General features: G+C 35.0%; 2 protein-coding genes across 2 annotated transcripts; one reads left to right on the top strand and one right to left on the bottom strand.

Annotated features, from left to right (window-relative positions):
• Positions 1–2,323: 2,323 nt before the first annotated feature.
• Positions 2,324–8,138, top strand: LOC132168076 (uncharacterized). The gene is made up of 4 exons (XM_059579150.1): positions 2,324–2,662; positions 2,779–2,866; positions 6,074–6,226; positions 7,931–8,138. Exons 1-4 carry the CDS (start codon positions 2,530–2,532, stop codon positions 7,962–7,964), a joined length of 408 nt encoding a protein of 135 aa, XP_059435133.1. The 5' UTR covers positions 2,324–2,529; the 3' UTR covers positions 7,965–8,138.
• A 1,796-nt stretch (positions 8,139–9,934) lies between these two features.
• Positions 9,935–17,310, bottom strand: LOC132186868 (uncharacterized). Its single transcript, XM_059600977.1, has 5 exons — positions 15,881–17,310; positions 14,868–15,622; positions 14,693–14,782; positions 11,032–11,817; positions 9,935–10,514 (listed from the first exon to the last, which is right to left on the bottom strand). Exons 1-5 carry the CDS (start codon positions 15,987–15,989, stop codon positions 10,377–10,379), a joined length of 1,878 nt encoding a protein of 625 aa, XP_059456960.1. The 5' UTR covers positions 15,990–17,310; the 3' UTR covers positions 9,935–10,376.
• Between the last annotated feature and the right edge of the window lie 3,246 nt (positions 17,311–20,556).

The following is a 20,556-nucleotide window of genomic DNA, read 5'->3' as shown; positions in this document are numbered from 1 at the left end:
TCCCTACTCTTGGGCATCTTAATTACTAAGTCACTGCAAATCATACTATAACATTAAACACCAACATACTATAAATCATAATATTACACATAAAACCCCACTCATATAATAAAAACCCTAATCATGCATATTGCTTCCTTCTTTTTATATTTTTTTTTTAAGTAAAACATGTTGAGTTAATCGACATGTCACATGTTAAAATAAAGACAATTTTGTTTGCATTTATGTATTTATGGCGATCCTCCTTACTCTTGGAAATCTTAATCACTAAGTCACTGCAAATCATACTATAACATTAAACACCAACATACTATAAATCATAATATTAAACGTAAAACCTCACTCACATAATAAAAACCCTAATCAGTCATAGAATTCATCTCACTCTCTCTCTCTCCCTCTCTCCTTTCATCTAAATAACACCAAGAATAACTTTAAGAGGAAGGAAGATTTAGATCTAAATCTCCCCTCCTCGTCTCTCACGGTAACAGTGTTTGGTGTCTTATTTGTAGACTCAATCGATCTCCGTTTATGGCAGGTTGCTTTGGATTTAGTTTGTAGATTTAGATCAAGATTTAATCTCTTAAGCCTTAGATCTGATCATCTTCTTCAGCCAAAGTGTGCCTTTTGAAGGGATGTCTACAATGTCATGCTCCTCTACTGCTGCTTGCGAAATTTTTGTTTTTTGTTTTTTATTTTGTGGCCTGGGGTTTTTGAACGTGTTTGTGTTGTGGTCCTAGCCATTGGGTTGAGGACGTGAATAATGCTTCTAGCTTTCGGGTCGAGAGGGGAATGGTTTGGGTGTGGGTATTTTGCTCATACTTGGAAAATGGCTTCATGTGCTCAGGAAAGAGTCTGCATTAGCAGATTTGTTCTATAAACTGAAGATCGGGCTGGGATAGTAGATGTTTAACGTCATAGTTTGGTTTTTCATTGTAAGATTTGTATGTTTTTAACTTTTATGATGTGTAATATTTTAGCTTTGACTATAATCTTGCAGAACTGTATGTTTGTAATTGTAAGAGCTTTTATGCCCTTGACCATTATTAATGAAATCATATTGATTTTCCCTGAAAAAAAAAACAAAAACAAAAACCCTAATCATGCATATTACTTCCTTCTTTTTATTGCTCATTATTTCACAAGACATTCATTCCAAAAATCCTTCAATCTCTCATTAACTACACGCGTATAAGTAGGAAAGGTTTTCAATTTTTATTGTTTGAGAAATGATTAGTGGTCAATAATTTGTTTATATTTTTCTTATATTATCTTACAAATTCAATAGACGCATCATTAGATTTGTAGAGTCCACGATTGACTTATATGGAGTTCACATAAGTCCACAAATCTAATAGTTGATTCGTAAGATGATATAGAAGAAATATAAGTAAAATATTAATACAAATAATTTATCTGCCAGTTTTATTCCTTAAAAAAAAAAATAAAAAAAATCTAGATATTAAATTCATAAATTAATTTGTATACTATTGTAGGGAGCCCCTACTATGCGGTCATGCTGCAAAATGGGTCTTTTGCAACATCCACTATTGTGATGACACATCACCAAGCTTATTTTGACAAAATGAAATCAAAACACCAGATAATAACATACCAAGAACCAAACCACCTGGCCCCGGTGACAACGAAACCGTCGGCGACAGCAAACCCATCAACGACGGCTGACCCATGGCTGCGTTTGCCGTGACCCAGCAACTGGGGTCTGGTCGTGCCCAGCCGTGAGTCACCTCTCCGACGACTTTTCTACCAAACCCAGCCTAAAAATCGATTATAATGCCATAAAACTCGTTTCTAATGCCTCAAATTCAATTTTGGATTCAAAACTAAAACATAGAGAGGAAAGTTAATCATTTTTGGGATTTTGTCACCCTAAAACCGGAGCCATGCTATCACTTACGGCACTGGAGCCATGTGAAAAACCAAAAAATCAAACCCAAACCAGAGCAAGACCCATAAAAAAAAAAACCAAAAAATAGATTCACCGGAGCAAGACCCACGCGGCCAGCATTTCAGCAGATCCACGACCGACGAGACCCAACCGTGGGTCTCGGTGGCTGGCCAGACCCAAACTGTCTTCTTCTTTTTCTCTTTGATTTCAACTTTTCTTTCTTTCTTTAGGTGAAAACCAGATGCATTAGGCTGTAGGTTCTTTTTTGCATTTTTTTTTGGCTTGATGTGAGGTGTCCTTCTTTTATTGGGGGCTGCAAAACCCTTCTTTTGCAGCATGACCGCATAGGAGGGTTTCTCAATATTGTATTGTGAATAAAATTAGTAACTACACGAGGATTTATATACAAATATTACCAACTATTTTCCACTATTAAGGAGAGAAATCGGAGAAGGGAAAGTATACTAGCAGGAAGGATTTGGATCAAATCACAATCCACAGCTCGCCTTAGGCTGGGACTCCAGTGGCAAGCCCAAGCTTAAAAACAACCGACCAAAACCAAACGCTTAACCGAGATCGGATTCGTAACAGTCGTTCCAGCGAATAGAAATTTGCAACAAATGGATTTGACTGAGCTGTGGGCAATCTTCGGGCCAGGGGTCGCGGGAGCCGTATTCGGAGCTGGATGGTGGTTCTGGGTTGACGCCGTCGTCTGCAGCTCCGTGAAGGTCTCCTTCGTCCACTACCTCCCTGGTATTCTCTCCCGCTCTCTCTCTCTCTCTCTCTCTCTTGGAGTCTCTGAGCCAATTATTGTATGTTTGTGGTATTAGGGTTTTCGATTTTGTGTGTTTGATTGATGGGTTTTGTAGGTATATTTGCGTCTTTTGCGGCTCTAATGTTCAATTGCGTTAGGAAAGAAGACATTGACTACTCTCCCTACGAAGAAGGCGAGTGGAGGTCTGGAAATCTCTCTCTCTCTTGTGCTGAGTTATTTATTTATATGTTTGTTTGTTTTACATTTTCTGATATTTTGCTGCCAGAATTGCGATTGATCTTTTGATCCAAATTCGAATGTTTCTCTGGTTTTGGAGTTTAAACTGAATGCTTTTTGACAATGTTATTAAATCATCACAACTTTGTCTCCCTCAAAAATGTAAGCACTTTAATGTTTGTTAATACACTGTTGCGGTGGTATTGGCCAGACATTGAGATTTAATGTCTAGAATAGCTAACAATGCTACGATTAATCATAAAGTAATGGAAAAATCACTACGGGTCTTTCAGAATCTGGGTACTTAATGCTGTGGTACTAGCTACATGCACAAAAATCAATCATAATTTTTTTTTAAAAAAAAAATCAATATCGGTTCTGTAGATGGCTAGAAGCTGGTTTTGCGTGTTGATGTGTAATGAAGATTGAACATGAACAATTTCTGTGCCTTTGGATTCAAATTAGTGTCTATATTTTACTAATTGATGGCGAATTTGTTATCTTGGTTAAATACTATAATGCTGATAATCTAGAAAATGGAGTGCTGAAGACAAAAGGTTTTATTTGTGCATGGTGAGAGTGACTTGGAGCTTTTAGTTGTGTGCAACTTGGTTTTTAAAGGGATTATGAAGGTTGAAAGCAGGAGGAATAAGAGGAGGCTTAGGATCTGGATTGCTTAAGAATTTGTCCTATGACTATGGATATTTTATAGGTGTGAGTGTGAACTCCATTTTCCTGATAAATGCATCAATTATTGGGTAACCAATGTGAAGCACAAAGAAAGCAGGAGGGTTGTGGTTAGGGAGGGAATGTGAAAGAGTCACACGTTACGAGCATTAGAAGTTGTGCAGTTTGTTGGACACCCATTGTTGAGTTGTTTTTATCAGTATGTCTGCATATGCATGAACACATACGTGGACATCCTTATATGGTACCCAGTTGTACCTTATATAAAAAAAGTTTGCAAATTGGAGGTGCATGCTCATGATGCGTGTGGAGTTTTTATTTGTCGACTAGGTCCATATACTAGTATTATCTCCGGAATGTATACTATTGAGTGATCCAGTTTATTCATCCATCGCAGGCCAACCTCTTAGAGGCTAAACAACATTGCAAGTTATCTCATAAAAATGTTATTGATTATATTCTCTAGTTGAAGTATTGTTCTTTCATGTTTGAATGAGTTTGGAAATGCTGAACGATAAAATCTATATCCTAATATGCTTTCATAGTACTCGAGAAATATAACTTGTCAAATGAAGTGATTGATGAATTGAGATTGGAAGTGCATAAAACCTCATTAATTATATGGAGAAATTGAGTATGATGTTCCTTTTAATTGAATTAAAAAGTGCAAATGAATGACTGCAGTCTTAGTACACTGGGTGTATACAAAAGTAACACCCATTTAATACCAGCATAGACTATAAGCTGATTGATTCTTTGTGTCAGCATGAATATGTATTTTGGAAGACAAACTTCCTATTTTTTATGCTAAGGCTATATTTCTTCTAGAAAATAGTGGTATACTTTTTGATCACTTAAAACATGTCACATACTGATATAATGTTCACATTCAGCCAGGATGATCAAATATGTAATTCTTAGAGTAATTCTTAACTTTGGAATTGAGTGGGAAAACATAGTGCACAAGTCAGTAAATTCAAGAACGAATTTGAAAGGGGTTTGGGTTGGGGAGGGTGAAAGCTATGAGTTCTAGAGAAAAATATGCTAATGTATGTTACTACAGAAACATTCATAATTTATGTTGTTTCTTTTATGAAATTATCGTCGTTAAGTTTCCAATACGGTCTTTCACTCACCATAACTTCCTCTCTTCTGAAAGGTGAGGTTGACTACTAGCTTGAGAATCCATAGTCCTTACTGTTTCTACACTAGTTTGCTTAAAGAGCTGTCAAGATTTATTCCAATGAGCTTTAGCTCAAATCATACTTCCTCCCTTTGTAGCAAGGTGGAGGGTGAGGTCATGGGTTCAAGTCTCACCGGGTGCGTGCGTAACTTATCAATAAAAAAAAGAGTTGTCAAGATTTATGGAAAATGTATTTTCTCGTTATCAGATCTATGATTGATGTTTGCCTACCATTAATGAACTTTATTCAGATTCTAACTTTACCTTTACCTGTTTAAATTTGAATATCTCTTTTGCAAAATTGTTAATGTACCTGAGAAACAGCTGGAGGTATAAATTTTATGTTGGAGGATTATATTAGACACAAAACGATCCTCCATAAATTTGTTGAATATAGGTTGTTTTATTTTCGAAATGCTTTTTTCAGCTATTGTCCAACCTTGTAAAGGAATATTTACATGGATCCATGTACTTTTTTATCTTCCAAGTAAGATTGCATTAATCATAAAAAGAACAAGTACACAAGGAGGTATATTTACACAGGTCCATTTACTTGGTAACAATATGTCATATCTTATGGTAGCAAAAAACTCTTGTCCAAGTCAAGAAAAAAAACAGACCTGTTGCTGGAATTGCCATGGCGAAGCATCAAAAACTATAGGACTGAGTATAACTGGTTTTATACATCATTGAACAATCATCATTTTTTACTTATCTAGATTTTGAAGAACACAGTCGTGTAAAAAGGCCACACGTGTAGCTCATTTTAAAGTTTTTAACATCCCTAGCCAAGGGTGGTGGAACAAATGTGTTTCCTGATCCAGCCTAAATCTAATTAGCCACCTCAGGCAAATTGTTTACAAGTTTTATGATGGGGTGGGATTAAGGGATCAAGGCTCAATCTGGTTCAGGATGGGGTCCGAGGGAGGTCTTGAGTTCCTGAATCCACCCTAGAACTGACGTGATATTTTCATCAAAGTATGACATTTTAATATTTTCTCCTCTATTCTCCCATGTCGGACCAAGTGTCGACTTGGGTAAATTAGTCAACAAGCAAAAATGATCTGAATACTTGATGATTTGACCTTTGCTCAGTTGGGCTATAGTGTAAACGTCCTTAAGCTTTTTATGCTTATAGATCATTTGAAACTTGACCAAAACTCTCTCTCTCTATTAGATTTGTTTATAATTTCAATGCCTTGACCTCTTCATTATGGTGATGGTATCTGTTCCATCACTTGCATGCTTTTCTCTTTGCTTTGACTGGGTTGATGGATGCGCTAACCTTCCATTGCTGCAACAGATTGAAGCTTTGGCTTTTCTTCGCTTATGTCGTGTCCTTTGTATCTCTAGCGGCATCAGTGGGTCTATTGATACAGGATTCACTTGTAACAACTGGCCCTTCGGTGTGGACGGGAACTGCGGGTGTCTTGCAGTGTGTGTTCGTGTTGGTCAGGTAAACAATATTTTTCAGGTTAAGATTGGTTTATTCATGGCACGTGTCTCCTAGTTATAAAATTTGGCAGCATGGCTTCAAGAACTTATTTCCACATCACTTCTGTTTTTCAGCTGAAGATAATAAGTAATATTGAGCTATAAGATCGTTTATTTGTTTGGCAAAGTTTTTGAAAAGTGTTTTAGGAAGAGTTTTTGAAAATGTAAAAATTGAGAAGCGTTTTTGGTTAAGGGTCAGATTTGAAAAGTGTTATTTATGGAAGCCACAAAATAAAGTTGTTTGGTAAACTTTTTACCGTTTCTGAAAAGAAAAAAATCTTACAAGTGTTTTCAAAACATAAAAGAAAAAACAAAAAAAATAAGGGTGGCCATGCGGGCCAGATGCGGCCACCTCCTCTCCTCAGTTGATCTGTCTCGCAGTGCGGCCACTCCCTCTTTTTCATTAGGGTGGTTGTGTGGGTTATCTTTCTGTATTTTTTTCTTCTTAAAAATAAAATTTTTACTGTCACTCCATCTCCTCTGTTGATCTGTCTTTTGTTGTGGCCACCCGTTCTCCTCCTTTGATCCCCCTCTCTTTCCGCTCTCTATTTTTAACCCTTTTTTATTTTTTTATTTTTTTTTTATGAGTAACAAGTCAGCCTTCATACCTGAAAAAATAAACATGTATTCAAGTTATTCTTATAGGAAGATGTGGGAAGTTTTCAAAAAGGTATTATGTATTTTATTTTTTAAAAAGTGTTTTGTTGTTTTGAAAAGTGTTAGTGCTAGGGTCACATCTGAAAATCATTTGGTAATTAATTTTTTAATCCAGTGTTTGAAAGAGAAGAGTTTCTAAAAAGTTCACCAAACATAGCAGTGTTTATCCTTCACTTTTACTTGTTTTGAAAGCCTCTCAAGAATATTGTTTCAGCTATCAGGTTTGCTTGCTAGTTAAAACAATTGCGATTTGAAAACGTAGAAAATATGCATTTTCAAATTGCAGGTAAGGAGGTGTTTTTTTGAAAAGACACAATTTTAAAGGCTAAACTGAGATTTTAAAGGCTAAACTACGATTTTGCCAAACACTCGGCTATGTTTTTAAAAACACGTTTTTAAATAGTACATTTTAAGATCGTTGTTTTTAAATCGCATTTTTTGAAACCGCAAATCTAAACGAACCCTAAATCTCTGTCTCTCTCTCACTTGCGCGCACACACAAATGCAACCCTGCAAGAATTCACAAGCCTGGACAGTCACTTGTACAGACACATCCACAGATCCACACTGATTTCAATCCTGAAGATATATTTTTACATCGTTTGTTTTTTTTGGGCTGAATTCATACTTTATTTGAACACAAAAGAAGATGTAGGAGCTGTCCATCTTGGTATTGTTTTGAGTTTTTATTTTATTTTATATATAGAGAAATGTTACTTTTTAAATTTTTTCTTCAAAAGTTGGTTTCCAAATGATGTGTCACCATGGGATAGCCATGGTGACACATCATTTGGGAATCAACGTAGCACTTCGCTTTTTTATTTATTTTATTTTATTTTAATTATTCTTATTTTTTGAGTAGTAAACAAGCAACATCATCCTTATTGTTACTTATCCAAAAAAAATCATCCTTATTGTTTTGGATTTTTTTTATTTTTTATTTTTTGTGAGTTTGTTTTGGATATTGAGCTACTAGTATTTTGTCCAATTCAAATTTTGTTTCCTGCAGTGGGCTGATTTATTGGACTGCTCATCCAGAGTAAAACTGAAGTGAAAGCTATGCTTTCCCTTTGCTGCTTGAAATTACAAGTGGGATTGCCATTTGTACATGTACCAATTTACGTATTGAATCAATGAGATAGAAAATAGTCTTTGTGTAAATGGTTATGTTGTAACAATCATGAGCATTAAAGTAAACCCAAGGGAACTCTTGAATTTGTGATGGTTGATATCTTTTTTACTTGAGAATTTCATGCTGTTCTGTGGAACTCTTTTAAGGGCCATGTCTCAAGTTCGACGATGCAAGAAACCCCAAAATTTTCATGTTTTTGTTTCGTTTTGGTTGCGTGATCTAATCTGTACTTATTCATGACTGGAATGTTCAAGCTCTCTCTCAAGGGGACAAGGATCCTCTCCACCCAATTCTTGATGCCATTAATGCAGCGTTGAGAAGTATCAAGATGAAACCCAGGTGTTATATTCAGTTATTGTATCTCACTTGGGTGATCTTTTTCTACAAGTAAATTTGAGAAGTCTTACGCCCTTGAAAAAGGAATAGGATCTTCTCCAGTTCATTTGAGGATCCTAATTCTTGGAAAAAATGGGGGAAAGTTGTACTTGTTTATTATATTATAAAATTAGGTCAATCGATGTTTGATCTTTTTTGTTTTGGGTGATTTCTTAAGTACAACAAGGGTAGGAAGAAAAAGGATGTGGTAAACAAATGGAACTAACTTTAAATCCTGACCAAATTTTTTGTTTAATTATTTCACAAATTATAGACTACCACATCTGTATGAAAATAAATTTATAGTAAAATTTGTTGTACTTTTATCACCGCTCATACTTACTACATTAATTTTGTATGGTAGTGTTTCTCACTACGGTAAATCAATTTTTTCTAGCTTCAACTAGTAATATCTGATTGTATCATTTATAATATAGTGGACCAATGAAAAGCAGTGGAAGTAATAATTCCCTATGCATATAAATTATAGATTGAAGGAGAGAGTATAGCATTCTCCCCTTCTCTCGTTGTGTATCTTTGTTTTCAGGCAAGCCTTGGTCATGATGGAGGCTATATGGGTTACCGTTATAGGGATATTTAAGACATATTTTGCACCTCTTCAAAAGCAAATTAGATAAAACAGTTTTAAGGTATGTTATACCTTACAAGGTAATTATTACTATTTTTTTTATTTTTTATACAAATTGATGTGACAATACATAATTTTTAAAATGATTGAGAGTGTAGTAAGCCGTTGATTAATTAATAATTATGAACGGTCAATTTGTTAAGTCTTGTTGGAAAAACTATAATACCCCTATTAATATTAACACTCCAAAGAAAAGCCCCTCTTGAGTCCTAGTAATGTTGTAATTAAATCACAAATAATAAGTACTTTTTATTATATTATTATTATAGTTGATGTGACGGCAATATTTTAGGTAACTATATTATATATTTGCGAGGAAGGCCATTCAAATTTCGAAATCTTTCTTAGTGTAAAAGTTTATATGAAAATCACATGATCTCTTGATCATGTCATTTGTGATTTAAATTACCTTTATTCTCTTTATTTTCACATTAAACTCTGCTCTAATTCAAAAGCCTAAGCTAATGAATTTTTAGTCCACTTATGCATATTCATCATTTTAATTTTTTAATTTTTTCGACATGTAAGACATAAGCCTCACAAAGAGAACTCAAGATTTTTCAACTTTTTTTTTTTCCCCGACAATTTTCTCTTCTTAACGCAGGAGAGGCCCCCTGATTTCTTGCCTGGGTTCTGCTTGATGATGCAATGACACCTCCTCAGTACTCATCAATGGACTTCACTTTATATGCTACCTCCAGAAATTACTTTCCGAACTAAATTTCTTTTATTTCTTTCTTATTCGTGTAATTAAAGCTATCTACATGATTTGCTTTGCCAAGAATACATCCGTACATACATATAATATATAGGTATATGCGAGTATATATATATATATATATCAAAATGAGCTAAACTAAAATTGAAACTTTCCGATTTCTTTTTTTTTTCCCCGTAAAATTGACCAAAAACAACATTAGCTTTATCTTGTAGAATTGAACCCTATTAGGAGGAAAAGGAAGAAAAGAACCAAAATACCCTCAAAAGATGCGATTCCCCTAGTATCCTCCATTGGAGACAAAATATCCCCTTACCCTACCTATCCCAACCAACCTTGAAAACCTAAAAATAAAAATAAAAATAAAAAACAGAAAATTCCCCGCTTAAGGCAGGCAGGATTGGGGCACCTTCAACTTATTGCATTATGCAAAATGCAGACTTCCAACCAAAACCCAACCTCTTCTTTCAGACCCAACTTATCAGCTCTTTTTTTTTTTTTTTTCAAAACAAAGGAAAACAAGAAACCATCTGCCACCAAAAATGGGAACTTCTTGGATCTCTTAGGCAAGCAAAAGTAACTCAAGCTTCCGATCCAGAGTCAGGTGAACTCAACTCAGAGGATGCTCCAGCCAAACCATTAACATTCGATTCAGAAAGCTTTGACAGCATTGGCTGCACACCTCGGCATACTTTTGAGGAGGGCCTCACTTTCATGTACTGCACACAAAACAAAAAAAAAACGAAAACATAAATAAGTGAAACTGCATTTGCAAACTAATAATAGCTTTTTAACTCTTCTCATTAAATCAGCTGGTGGCATTAACATGGTCACTAAACATTCAAACCCTAGCTTTATATATCCAAATGTACCTTAGTATTATAATAAAAACTAATCCCCCTCCCCTCCAAAAGAAACCAGAAGATGAAAATAGGAAAAAGAATTCCATATAATCATTTGATTGGACATCTTTAGTCAAGTTAGGACACATTCAGTTCCACCGACTGACCAATTCAATACAGAGAGTTCTTAACAAAGAAATCTAGGTGGCTTCTCTTGTAAACCTTTTGTGTACAAAGGAGTATCTCAAGCTTTTAATAATATCTCGATTAATTATAAAAAATAAAATAAAATAAATAAAAAATAAATAAAAGAAGAAAGAAATCTAGAATTATACTGATCCTGGTCCTAAGGTCATATCAGTAAAAGCACTACAAGGCAAAAGAGTTTGTTTACCTCTTGAACAAAAGCATTAATCTCCTCCTCTGTGAGGCCTTCGTCCTCACCAGAATTTTCCTCCCAGCCAAGGGAACGTAGGAAAGCTGCCTCTTCCTCATCCGGATGAACTGTTGCAGTGCAACTCATGTTGCTCTCTCCAACAACAGAAAACCTCAGAACCTCTTCACAAGTATCACCATTGCTAGTCATTTCATCACCATTTTCAGTAGCATGAGGACTTTCAGAAGCACCGAGTACTTCCCTAGTTACTTCATCAGATTTTTCCATGGTGGGAGATGAAACAACAGGGCCCGGACCTGGGAGAACTGTAGAAGTGTTCATTGAAGTTTTCTTCTTTAAGAGATTGAAGAAATCATTCCGACTCTGTACTTGAGACGAGGAAGGTCTCCTCTCCAAAGTTGGTCCTGATTTCAGATTCAATGCAGCTACCTTGCGCTCCACCGGGATATTCTTTAGGTTCTTGGGGCTCCTCAAAGGAGTAGATGTAGATGCAACAGATGGAGAAACAGCAAGCTGGCTATCTGGTGCTTTGCTGCTGGCGTTGCTTGTTGGACTAGCAACATCCTTTGGAGTAGGGGAAACACCATTTTCCCATGTTGGTTTGAGAACCAGAAACTTCCCATGGGATGTCTTTGAAGCATCAGACTTGGCATGTCCACCACGAAGAGATTGATTAGCATGTTGTAAAGAAGAGGGCTGGAGCTGCCCGCTCTTGGCACCCACATTCACCTCATTAGCTCTGACTGCTGTTTTGGGCTTTGATTTATCAGCAGAATTAAGGACCTGAAAAGGAAATTAGCAGATAACCTAATGAGAATCTTAACGTACATGTATGCGTGTTTTAGATAGATTAGATAACAACAGCTAACTCCGAACGTGAGCTGCAAACTAACCTATTCTATTCAATCTTAAACCATCAATCACATCTATCGCTGGCGTTCACAAATTAACAGAATCACTTCAAACGTGAATCATCTGAATTTTACAGCAAGTCACCCTTTAATTTTGTAACCATTGCAAGGCAACATCAGAAGATAATAATTGCACAAAAAATAAATAATTGGTTTATTGGGGAGTGGGGATGATTTGCTCATCAAGCACCATCCATCTACCATATATCAAGTGAAGAATGGACACTACTACTCGACATATAATAGGTAGAGTACCGCAGCATCTATTCTTTCAGATTAGGCACCACTATTCACCTTAAAAGACAATGGAACGTTAGACAGAGGGAGATATATATGGGTTGACAATGAGGAAGGTTTTCTTCATTTCCCGAGGGGGAAGGAGTCAAAAACCAAGGATATTTCTTATAACACAGAAAGGTAATACCACTTATAAAGCGCTAAATCAAAGTCAATGCAGTAAAGTATACCATAACATCCTACCTCCACTAGCACCTGCTAAATATTTCAACTAAAAACTGAATGGAAATATTTCTTCCTTTTTTTTATAGATAGAAAATACGTCTTTTGAATCCATGTAGGTTGAGCTGACAGACTTTATGAGAATAGCCCACAATCATACGACCTCATCACCCAAAAAAGATTCATCTAGGATAGTTTGCTACCACCACAACTCTAGGAATCCCAGAGGCATGAGAGAAACAGTATCAAAAGAAAGAAAAGAAAAGAAAAGAAAAAAAAAAAGAAAAAAAAGAAAAAAAAAAGGGTCAACACCAGCGATATTTCTTTTGGGTAATCCCATAACTAGGAGAGCCTAGAGATTTTAATTTTATTTTTTGATAGATTAACTAGGAGAGCCTAGAGAATGAACTGATTTTAAATTGATTTCAGTTTTTTATTTTATTTTTTAATGTAGTTGCTTCCACTATCATAGAGGTTTTAGCACAACAATTTCCAACAAGTAAAGCTTTTTAAGCTTTCTTAGTAACTACTTCCCAATATCTACTTCTCAATGAAGTCAAGAAGAAAAGGCTTTACGCCTTCGACAATAAAGAAAAGTATCAATAGCTTGTGTGCAGAGGATACTTTTACATCATAAAATAAAATATAAAAAATAAATAAATCAACAAATGGAGTGGATCAAATGTGAACAAATGATATGCTGATAACCTTGGAATCATGTCTCTGGCCAAAAGAGAAAACAAATTGGAAAACATATCAATAAGCATATTTTACACAAATACCCAACAACTCAAACAGGTAACGCATTTGGGATATTTGGTACACAGAAACATGACTGATAATAAATATCCTGCATAAAGTAGGTAACTTTATGCATTTAATTACCTATAAACCAAAAATTTAGAACAATAATAACAACAATAATCAGTGGATAAAGCATTTGGGAAGTGTCTCTAACATTTTCACTTCTTCTTACATAATAATAATAATAGATAAAACAGGGTTCTAAAAAGAGCCCTAGCTCATGGCTTTTTGGTCTTCCTCTTCTATCCTTCTTATGTCAAGTTGCATTCTATAATGAAGTCGCCACAATGTTCCCCATGCATAACTTACAATGACTGTCAAATTTAACAAATAAACTAAAAAAAATGAAATGAATATTATGAATTTCTTATGGTCCACTAGTCTTAGTTTTAAAGATAACACTGAAAAAGGTAAAGCATAATAATTGACAACCACATGAAAATTTTATACATGCAATTTGCTATTTGGCTTACCATATACATCATTTTTTGCTTCCAAATAAAAAAAGGAAAATGAGAATTATACATAACAGGAATATAACAAAAACACATAAATGGATGTAAGAGCATTAATCCAAACAAAATATCTTGCTGAACTTCAATTAATCAAAAAAAAAAAACAGGACTTCAGAACTAGGACATACAGAGACACACTCGATCCCTTCCATATGCCTTTTTCCATCATATGAGTGCAAGAAGTTTGATTTCAACAAGGTGAAAGCAAAAATGCTTCATAGCTTTTATCAAAAATAAAAATAACAGCAACGACGACAAAAACAAGAAGAAACACTCAAATTAATTAAAACAAACTCCAGCAACTACTTAAATTATATTAACTAATAGAGCATTAGAGGATAATGATAAATTACCACTTGACCCAAAAGTCTAAGCTAATAGAAAATGGTGAATTCTAACAATGAGGAGGCCCTCTCCTTCAATGAGTAAGGCCCAACAAGTGGAGTTTTTAATTTTAAATGTCAAGTAAAGTGAAATCAGGGTTCAGACTCCAGACTATTGCTTTGATCCGCTAATAAATTATCACTTGTCCCAAAAGTCTAAGTTAATAAAAGCTGATGAATTTTAATCACTTAACCAATATTCTAACCTATAATATCAAAATATTAAACAATGTGTATCTTATCGGAATATGCCTTAACATCATTTTTTTTTAAGTAACAAACCAATCTCAATAAAAGCGTAAGGCGCCCCAAGTACACTGGAATATATGCCTTAACATCATGGTCACAAGAGACACACATCTGCAGTTTCAGAACATTAGAAGCTCCTACCAAGGCTATCACTGACTTTGGCATATTGTATACAATACTGAACCAAAAAACAGGAAAAAGGGACAGCAATCTAATAAGAAAACAACATTCAAATTTAAAGATGAACAAAGATTCTAACAATTGTATGATATATTAAGTCCACAGAATTTTGCTACAATGAAACCACTTCTACAAATATCAAAGGCAATCCTCTTACCGAAGCTTTAGGCATTGACGGTGTAACGGGTATTAATTGCCTTGATTGCTTAATAGCCAACTCCTCACGTCTCTGTGTCTTGACAGATAACTACAAATAGAAAAAAAATGTCTTATGAAATCAGCCAAAGGAATTAATTTGTCACTAAAGTGGCTTAGGCAACTTGTTCAATTACCTGGGGAGCAGTAGAAACTCGTGATGGTGACTGAGCCAATGCTTCAGCCATATTTAGACCAGCTGTTGCACTTGGAGCCCCAGACCCAGACGTTACAGCAACAGTCGGTTGAACAGATAAGGATCCTCTGCTACTGCTGCCAATAATGGAAGGCACCTCAGCCAGCGCCGATGTCCATCCCTCCCCACCTATCAAAGCTGTACTACTTACAGGTAAGCTCTGAACAGCCGTGCTCAAACCAGGAGACGAAACTCTTCCTATGTCAGGAACTCCTTGCCTTTCTTCAGTGCCAAGTGAGGGAAAATCTTTCTCGAACACTGCCTTATGAATACTACTACCAATACTACCCCCAGAAAGCACACCATTGCCATTGTGATTGCTATTGCTGCAGAGTTTAGATTCCACAGCAACTCTTCGGGGCAATGATTCACCCTGTTTCCTGGAAATCATTGATTGAGAACGCCACAACTTGTCCTTCTCAACCCTACTGGGAAAGATGCTTCCTAGAGGGTCAGAACAGTCACGATCCCAATGGTCCCCAAAGCTTGACCTCTCTTTTTCCTTCTCACGGTCCTTGTCACGGTGACTTCTATTAAAACTACTGTAGGGATGCTTTGCAGAACCATTACCATTACTAGAACTCCTCCGTGAATTTGATGAAGATGTCCGCTCCAGAAAAGCAGAACGTGGGCCATCAAAATCACTTGTGCTCTTAGAAGTCCTATTTCTTGTGTGATGAGCCAATGAAGGACCATCTACAGCAGTGACAGCACAGTTATTAAACATGCCTGAGACATCAAAGGATTTTTTTTCTTTTTAACAATAAAAAGGACCTAAGCACCAGTTTACTGCATGACTAAAACTAAACATAAATATACATACCAGCATACATATATTCATGCATCAGTAGAAATATACATATACATATGAAGTACATACATGTATGGATGGATGTGTATATATATTTCAAAAGCAAAATAATGGGATGTAGGACTTAACAAGTTGAGAGGTACCTGAGTGAGAAGCAGTTGTTGCAGAATGGTGGGCGGAACTGCCACCCCCAGTAACACTTCCAGTACTTCTCAACCATTCTGGAAATAATGTGGGTTCACTTCTTTCCATAAGGAGCACTGAACATCATCAGAAGTAACAAGGAAAACACTTCTGACCTTCACCAGCTCCACCCTTTCCCACAATTTTTCTACACAGAATTACAAAGTTGTAACACTAACCCAAAATTTCCTTTCCCTGAATAAGCAAGCTTACTTCACAATCACCACCAATTAAGCCAGTCAGGCTCTCCAAACACACCAATATCTCGATGACCTTGATGGATTCTTCAATCCCTTCACCACTAGGTGTGTCCTCTATGTGTCAATCAAAATAAGCAAATTCTCACAGAAGGGTGAACCCAGAGGACGAAAACCATTAGCCTCATATACAAAGTTAAGAAGTTCTATCCCTGGCCCTAGTTTTTTCCCACCCCAAACCACCAACTCCAATTCACAATCACCACCAGTTAAGGAAGTAACCGCCCCAACCACACCTCACCTATATCGTAGCCAGTCCTTTTATTAAAACCTATGCTTTGTAGCCTCTATTTCTCAATCAAAAGAAGCAAATGTTCACACAGGAGCGAACCCAGGGCACGAGAACAAAGGCAATAGCAAGACAATAGCACTGAAGAAAAAGCCTGTCTATGCCTCCATCTTTAATTAAAGATGGATTGGCAGACGACTGTAACACGCTCAGAAGACCCTCATCTCCGCGAAAAACATTGAAACGAATCACAAAAATAGAACTAACGTAACAATGGAAGAACAAGAAGAAGGCCAAGGATTCCCAAACAGGAGCTCACTCCCATCAAACAGAGATGAAACCCTAACCAAAAATAGGATTCCACAGTGAAGGCCGAGCAAATGTGTAAAAATTAGAAACCCTAGAACCTGTGTCTCATCACTTCCAAAACCTAGGGTTTGAATAGCACAAAATTATCCAGGCGAAATATAGGGAATTTCAGAGAGAACAAAAAAAAAGCGCGAGGCACTCACGAAGAGAGCGAAAGATAGAGAGAGAAAACTAACCCTAGCCCCCCTCTGTGGCTTGATGATTATGCCAAAAACGTAACCGTTTCAATAACCGCCTCAGTCTATTCTCAACCAGAACAATGCGTTTCACAAAGACGACCCAAAAAGGAGTTTTCGGACTGTGGAAAAAAAAGAGGAAGCGGCAGCGAAAAGAGGCAAAGAGAAAATCGGAAACGAAATGGGGTCTCTGAGTCTGGAAACAGCGAAATAGGGTTTTGTTTTGCGCGATGTGGGAGAGAGAGCGAGAGCGAGAGCGAGAGAGAATGGGGGAGGGTGTAATTTTCTGTTAGTTTTTGGCTACTGCTGAGGAATGAAACGTATGAAGAACAGGCTCTTCTTCTAAAGGAGGAAAATTTTGTATTTATATTTTTCTTGGCCTCCTTTTTTATATATTTTGTGCTCTTTCTTTGGACCTCCCAAAAATCCCCCTATTGCACACCAAATTCCACTTGACTTTCTTCAAATAAGTTTTATATACGGTCTATCTTCTTTATGGTCTTGCTAGACCTAAGGAAAGCTCTAGGAGGGCCCTTGGGGGCCCACCCGCCACATGGATTACATACGTGTGTGCCTACGTGCAACACATCCGCCTTTCTCTTTTTGCCCTTTTTACTTGGAAAACAAGTTATTGATTGCTTATCTTATCTATAAGATCACAAACAAACCGTTTGTAAATAATTGACTAAAATGGATAGAAATTTTCTCTGAATGGCTTTTTTTTTTTTTACTTAATTTATAAAATTGTCATGTCATTTTTATATTTTTAGTATATATAAAAAAGCACATGTTATTTTAATAGTTCTATTCAAAATTAAGTTTTTTTTACATACTAATTAAAGAATTACATGTTTCTCACAGGTTAAGAAATACATACAATTTTATAGATTTTTTAAAATAAAATTAACTTAATTTAGAGAAAATTCATGTCCATAACCAACAAAAAAAAAAAAAAAAATCATATAGGTTGGCTAACACCCAATGGATGTGTTTTATTGTTGTTGTTGTTGTTTTTTAAAAAAAAAAAAAAAAAAATCGTGTTTTATTGTTGTTGCATCTACTTATTTCTCCCCTTCTTCTCATGAGGAATATAATTTGAAATAAAACTTTTGCAATAGTATGCATTACCGGCAAAATAATATATTTGTACACTTATTAGCCGAAAATGCTAGGTGCTTTTTTAGTGTTATCTTGGTGTTCTCGTGATCCTAAGTATATTTTAATTTCTAAAAACTAAGTGAGATAAATAATAGTAACTTTTTTTTTTGTCTCTTTTTTAGAAAATAATATCGATGGAGAACACCTGACATTTCATTTTCTTTATGTGTGTTTTTTCTTAATGAACTTGTAACTTTTTTTTATATGTAGATATCCATATAAATTCAATACACTATGAAAATAGTTAATAGATAATTGGAAAGTGAATGAGTTTTATTATTTCTTGTATAGATAGATATATATGATTAAGGTTTTAATTTTTTTAGGGTAAAGTCCACATACCCCCTCAAATTACCACCTAATTAACAATGTCCCCCCAAACTATCAAAACATTGTCAATGCCCCCAAGGCTAACAAAAAGATAAAAATGTCTATATAGATTTATCAATAAGACAAAAATACCCCTATAAATTATAAATAAATAAATAAAAATTTTAATTTTTTTTAATTTTTTTTTAAAACAAAAAATTTTATTTAAAAAAACGATTTTGTTTTAAAAAAAATTAAACAATTTTTTTTTTAAAACGCGGAAATTTTAATTAGAAAAACTATAAAATAAAAACGAAAATTTTCAGTTTTTATAAAAATTAAAGAAAAAAAAATCGTTTTTTTTTTCTTATAAAAAATGAATTTTTTCTTTTTAAATTTGGCCCCCCTTGGATATATATATATGCGTGTGTGATTTTAAAAATTGCGTTTTTAAAAATTATGTTTTTAAAATCGCAACTTTTTAAAATTGTAAAAGAGTTTGATAAAACATTTTAATTTTTTGTTTTTTTGTTTTTGTTTTTTTTTGTTTGTTTTTTTTTTTTTTTTCAAATATTTGTAATGCGAAATCATGATTTTTGTTTAAATTTGAACATTTTCAAATAAGCACTACCTGACTTGCTTATAGAAATCGTTTTTTTTTTTTTCTTCCTATTTTAGATCAAATGCTTTTTTAAATCGCAATGCCAAACAACTTACATTTTGCGATATATTTTAAAAACACAGATTATTCTTACAAAATCGCAATTTCAAACGCATCCTAAGAATAGTTTCGTCATTGAGGGAACATTGCCAATATTTTGGTAGTTTTGAGATGACATTGTCACAATTAAAAGTTTGCGATTAATATTATCAATTGGGTGATAGTTTGAGGGGTGTGTGGACTCTACTCTTTTTTTTTTCTTTTTTTTTTTATCTCTATCTGAACTCTCTTTTTTATTGTTGCATTCTAAAAATATTCCTTATATAGGTGGATTTGCTATTAAATCTTGGCCCCTAGCCTTATTGTAACAGAAATTATTTCACGAGCCCAAACATGTCAAAGGCAAGGGCAAAGCCCAAATATGTCATTAAAAAATTAGGAATGCCTATAAGCAACAGCCGCCGCATGGCAGCAATTCAGAAACGGCTACAACGCGCCAACCGGCGACTAGTAGGCAGCAACGCGGGAAGATCAATTTCTTGAGCCTCCGTGATTGTTTTTAATCTAAATTCCTCTTAATTTCTGTTTGTGAAATAATTTTAAAAATAAAAATTCTATTATTTTTATTCGTGAATTCTATCGATTTGATCACTATTTGCTTGTGATTTTGTCCAAATATATAAATTAATCCCAAAAAACTTTAAACAAGAATGTCAAATATTCTGCGCAACGTGTGTGGGAAAGTAAAGAAGTAGAGGTTTTTATTACCTACTTTCTTGTTTTTCTTAAAGAACACACGAACAATAGGAAAGTGCTTCAACGTGTGTGGGAAAGTAAAGAAGTAGAGGTTCCAACGAGTTTTCATTTTTCTTACCTACTTTCTTGTTTTTCTTAAAGAACACACGAGCAATAGAAAAGTGCTTGGAAAATGGTCTGTCATTATCTTATCTTATGTACTTTGATTATGCTGATTAACGTTTAAAAAAATATGCAAATATCTTGTTGGTGTTTAATCATCTATCAAATTTTGGAAACTTCAAGGATTGGAATTTTATGAAATTTTTTGTTCAAATTTCATAAAATTTCGAGCAATAAATGAGAGAAAGTCGGGAATCTTGGGCAAGTGAACCCTGCATCTCAAGCTGCTTGAGTCACCCGATTCCTAACTACCTCCCCCCATCTCCCCAATCCCCTCTTTTTTATACACGTGAAATTTATTCTTGTACCCACTAGGAAATATTCAGGTATTTATGAAATATGGTAATTACTTGTGTGGATGTCAAATAATCAAGCATTTTTTACAAGAAAAATAATCATAAGGTTATAAGCCTGCCACCTAACCAGCATCAAGAGTCTCATCCTTAGTGAAATTGTCCGAAATACCAAATAAACACTTACTATATATAGTAACATTTGAAAAAAAAAAATAGACTATATATTAGAAAATATAAGGTAACTATGATTTAGCCTTTTGAAT

Source organism: Corylus avellana, chromosome ca1 (genome assembly GCF_901000735.1).
Source record: "Corylus avellana chromosome ca1, CavTom2PMs-1.0".
Classification (NCBI taxonomy): Eukaryota; Viridiplantae; Streptophyta; class Magnoliopsida; order Fagales; family Betulaceae; genus Corylus; species Corylus avellana.
The sequence above is the reverse complement of the archived record's forward strand: the minus strand, read 5'-3'. Positions and strand labels throughout refer to the sequence as shown.